Source organism: Stegastes partitus, unplaced genomic scaffold (genome assembly GCF_000690725.1).
Source record: "Stegastes partitus isolate 25-593 unplaced genomic scaffold, Stegastes_partitus-1.0.2 Scaffold1816, whole genome shotgun sequence".
Lineage (NCBI taxonomy): Eukaryota > Metazoa > Chordata > Actinopteri > Pomacentridae > Stegastes > Stegastes partitus.
The window spans coordinates 69633-72797 of NW_007579547.1; the positions used below are offsets into that span (position 1 = coordinate 69633).

General features: G+C 38.3%; 2 protein-coding genes across 2 annotated transcripts in view; both read right to left on the reverse strand.

The window, feature by feature from the left end:
- Positions 1–3141, reverse strand: part of LOC103372728 (oocyte zinc finger protein XlCOF19-like) — a 21450-nt gene extending 18309 nt beyond the window's left edge. Inside the window, exon 1 of the mRNA XM_008302438.1 lies at positions 3063–3141. Coding sequence (XP_008300660.1) covers positions 3063–3078 — 16 coding nt within the window. The 5' untranslated portion in view covers positions 3079–3141. The remainder of the gene's footprint in view (positions 1–3062) is intronic.
- The window catches only part of LOC103372729 (oocyte zinc finger protein XlCOF19-like), a gene marked incomplete at its 3' end in the record, with an annotated part of 105510 nt that overhangs the window by 38714 nt on the left and 63631 nt on the right, over positions 1–3165 (reverse strand). The gene's annotated exons all lie outside the window — the stretch shown is intronic.

Below are 3165 nucleotides of genomic sequence, written 5' to 3' on the forward strand. Positions count from 1 at the left end.
CCACAGGTTTCACAAGAGTACGGCTTCTCACCTGTGTGAGTTCTCATGTGGACTTTCAAATAGGATCTGAAACTAAATCGTCTTCCACAATTGCTACATGGGTACGGTTTCTCATCTGTATGAATTCTCATGTGAAGCCCCAAATTATCCTGACGGCAGAAACTTTTCCCACAGGTTTCACAAGAATATGGCTTTTCCTCTTTGTGGATAGCTATGTGCCTTTTATGTGCTGCTGGGTCAGAAAATCTTTTTCCGCAGGTTTTACAAGAGTACGGTTTCTCACCTGTGTGAGTTCTCATGTGGACTTTTAGCTGAGCTCTATAGCTGAAACGTTTCTCACATGACTTACAAGCAAACAGCTTCTCATTTGTATGACTCCTGTAATGTTTCTTCATCTTGTTACTATTTTTATAGGCTTTTCCACAGACCTCACATGTGAAAGTCTTTCTCCCTGTGTCAGTTTCACAATGACTCTCAGCCATGGGAGTGTTGTCTATATTGTTACTGTGACTGTTGTTTCTTTGATGTGTCTTCATTGGCTTCAGCTTTGCATTTGTAGTTGGTCCCAAGTCTCCATCCTTGCTTCTTTCCTGATCTGACCTCTCAGCTACAAAAAAGTTGTGACAGAGTAGCTGGTAACTGCTTGGTTCTGTGTAATTGTGGTCCCATTCCTTATAAGTAGGAGTTGCTATAAAGGTATCACTCTCCTGATTTCGTATAAGCAGCTCTCCTTCAAGACTGGTGCAGAGTCCCTCCTGTTCCTCTTTCATCTGTGGAGGCTCTGGGTCCTCCTGGTCCAGACTGGTGCAGAGATCCTCTTGTTCCTCTTTCATCTGTGGAGGCTCTGGGTCCTCCTGNGAAGCAGTAGAAGAAGAAGAAGATGTCAATGCCGATTCAGGTGTATGTCTAAGTTAACATTTAATGTCATTAAATTAACACTTAATGTCATTCTAACTGTACATTCCCAACCGACTGCAGTTGACAGCAGCACGTAGGTCGTTTACATTTTGGGAAGATATTGACGTTTAATTTATTGTTAACGTTTAAGACATTCTGTTCTGCAGAAAGAGCATTAATTACTTTTTTTCAAATAAATTATTTCTCAAAACTCAATACCCTGAAAATATCAGTGTGTCGGCTTTTACATGTGTTAGACTATATGAAAGTCAGAGTAATGAGTGAGCAAGGGATGATAACAGAAGCAGTGGGGGAACACAGCCCATATACTTAGAATATTTGTATTTTCATTTAACTCAACATATCAAGCTTCTTTTTTGCTTTTTTTTTTTCCTTTAGCAAAAATATATTCAAAGAATAGTTTTGGTGATATGTGTGTTGATTAAGTTTGATTGAAGTGTAGTTTACAGTTCCTTTTATTTCTTTTCAGAATAAAATGTATAAAGTGAGGAAGTAGGCCTATGAGTTTTTTTAATCATATTTTATTCTCCTATAAACCAACATCACAACATTTAGGGAGGGCACATGCTCAGAGCTCTGTAAATTGGGAGTGGACACTTTTCAGTGCCCAATGTGCCACAAGGCAGGGCCATACCATGCCCTAATTTCACACTTACAAGGCCACCATAAATCTGTTGTTAAATATGGAGGTAAGTTCAACCACAGATATTGCAATATACAACTCCACTCTACAATATACAACTCCACTACCTCTGCCCAATATCCACTCTGTGCAATATACACTGTTCTCATTATTTAATTTCATCTTTTTATATAGATTCATTTCTTGTTGCTTGTTTATATATGTATATATATATTTCCTTTATATTGTATATAGTGTTTACTCAAGTTCTTATGTTTTTGCATTTATTTTTTTTTTGTACTGAAAGGACTGCACCTTACGTTTCGTTGTACTTGTTGCAATGACAATAAAACAAATCTGAATCTGAAAGTTTGTTAATACCAATGCCATTATCGATTCCCCTTACTGATCTGATTCTTTGTCAATTATGTTAGGCTATTCTATGTGGGGAAACTTAGCTGTTCTATTATTGTCACTGTTAATCTTTTGGCTTGCTATATACTTGCTATTTTCTTCCATTTTGTCTCATCAGTGAGAAACAGAGCTCTGGAGTCCGAGGACTTGTGTGCTACTTTATTGACCACAAAACAATAAAAGCTGTTGCTGGTTGTTTCATGTCTGATTTTTTTCTAAAATAAAACTTTTAAACTTTTGCGTTTTAAGGTACACATTTTGAAGATGGGTGTATGGTCATTTATTTTACTAGTCTTGAGAATTGTATACTTAATTCAAAAATATTGTAGCCTACTTGGTTCTAAATAAATACATTTTATTTGTGTCAAAGGGCCAGCGATCTTTTGTGTTAACCCATAAGAAATCATCACCTTTGAGTGATATTTATGGCATGTGATGTAGTTGGCCAAGCTGTGACACTAAGGGTCATATACTGGGTTCACTGTGTTTTGGGGATTTTGTCTGTCTTTGTGTTTTGGTGGGTGTGCCTCTGTTCACTGCAGGCTGGGCGGAGCCGATCAGGAGAGACACGNGACTGCTGACATATTTCCTCACAATTATTGTTGAAGCACAGTCTGAAGCTGCTGTAAAACTTTCAACCTGTTTAAATTATTTTTTCCACAGATGTTTCAGGATGAAGACTTCTCACCTGTGTGAGTTCTCATGTGGACTTTCAAATTACCTCCTTTACTGAAACTTTTTCCACAGCTTTTACAAGAGAACGGCTTCTCACCTGTGTGAGTTCTCATGTGGGCATTCAAATGACCTCCCTGACTGAAACTTTTTCCGCAGGTTTTACAGGAATATGGCTTTTCCTCTTTGTGGATTGCTGTGTGCCTTTTAAGTGTTGATGTGTCAGAAAATCTTTTCCCACATGTGTTACAAACGTACGGCTTCTCACCTGTGTGAGTTCTCATGTGACGCACCAACTTATCCTGATGACAGAAACTTTTCCCACATGTTGTACAAGAATGCGGCTTCACACCTGTGTGAATTGTCATATGATTTTTAAGCTGTGATAAGACAGTAAATCTTTTTCCACAGGTGTTACAAAGGTAAGGCATCTCACCTGTGTGAGTTCTCATGTGGACTTTCAAAGTACTTCCTTGACTAAAACTTTTCCCACAGGTTTCACAAGAGTACGGCTTCTCACCTGTGTGAGTTCTCATGTG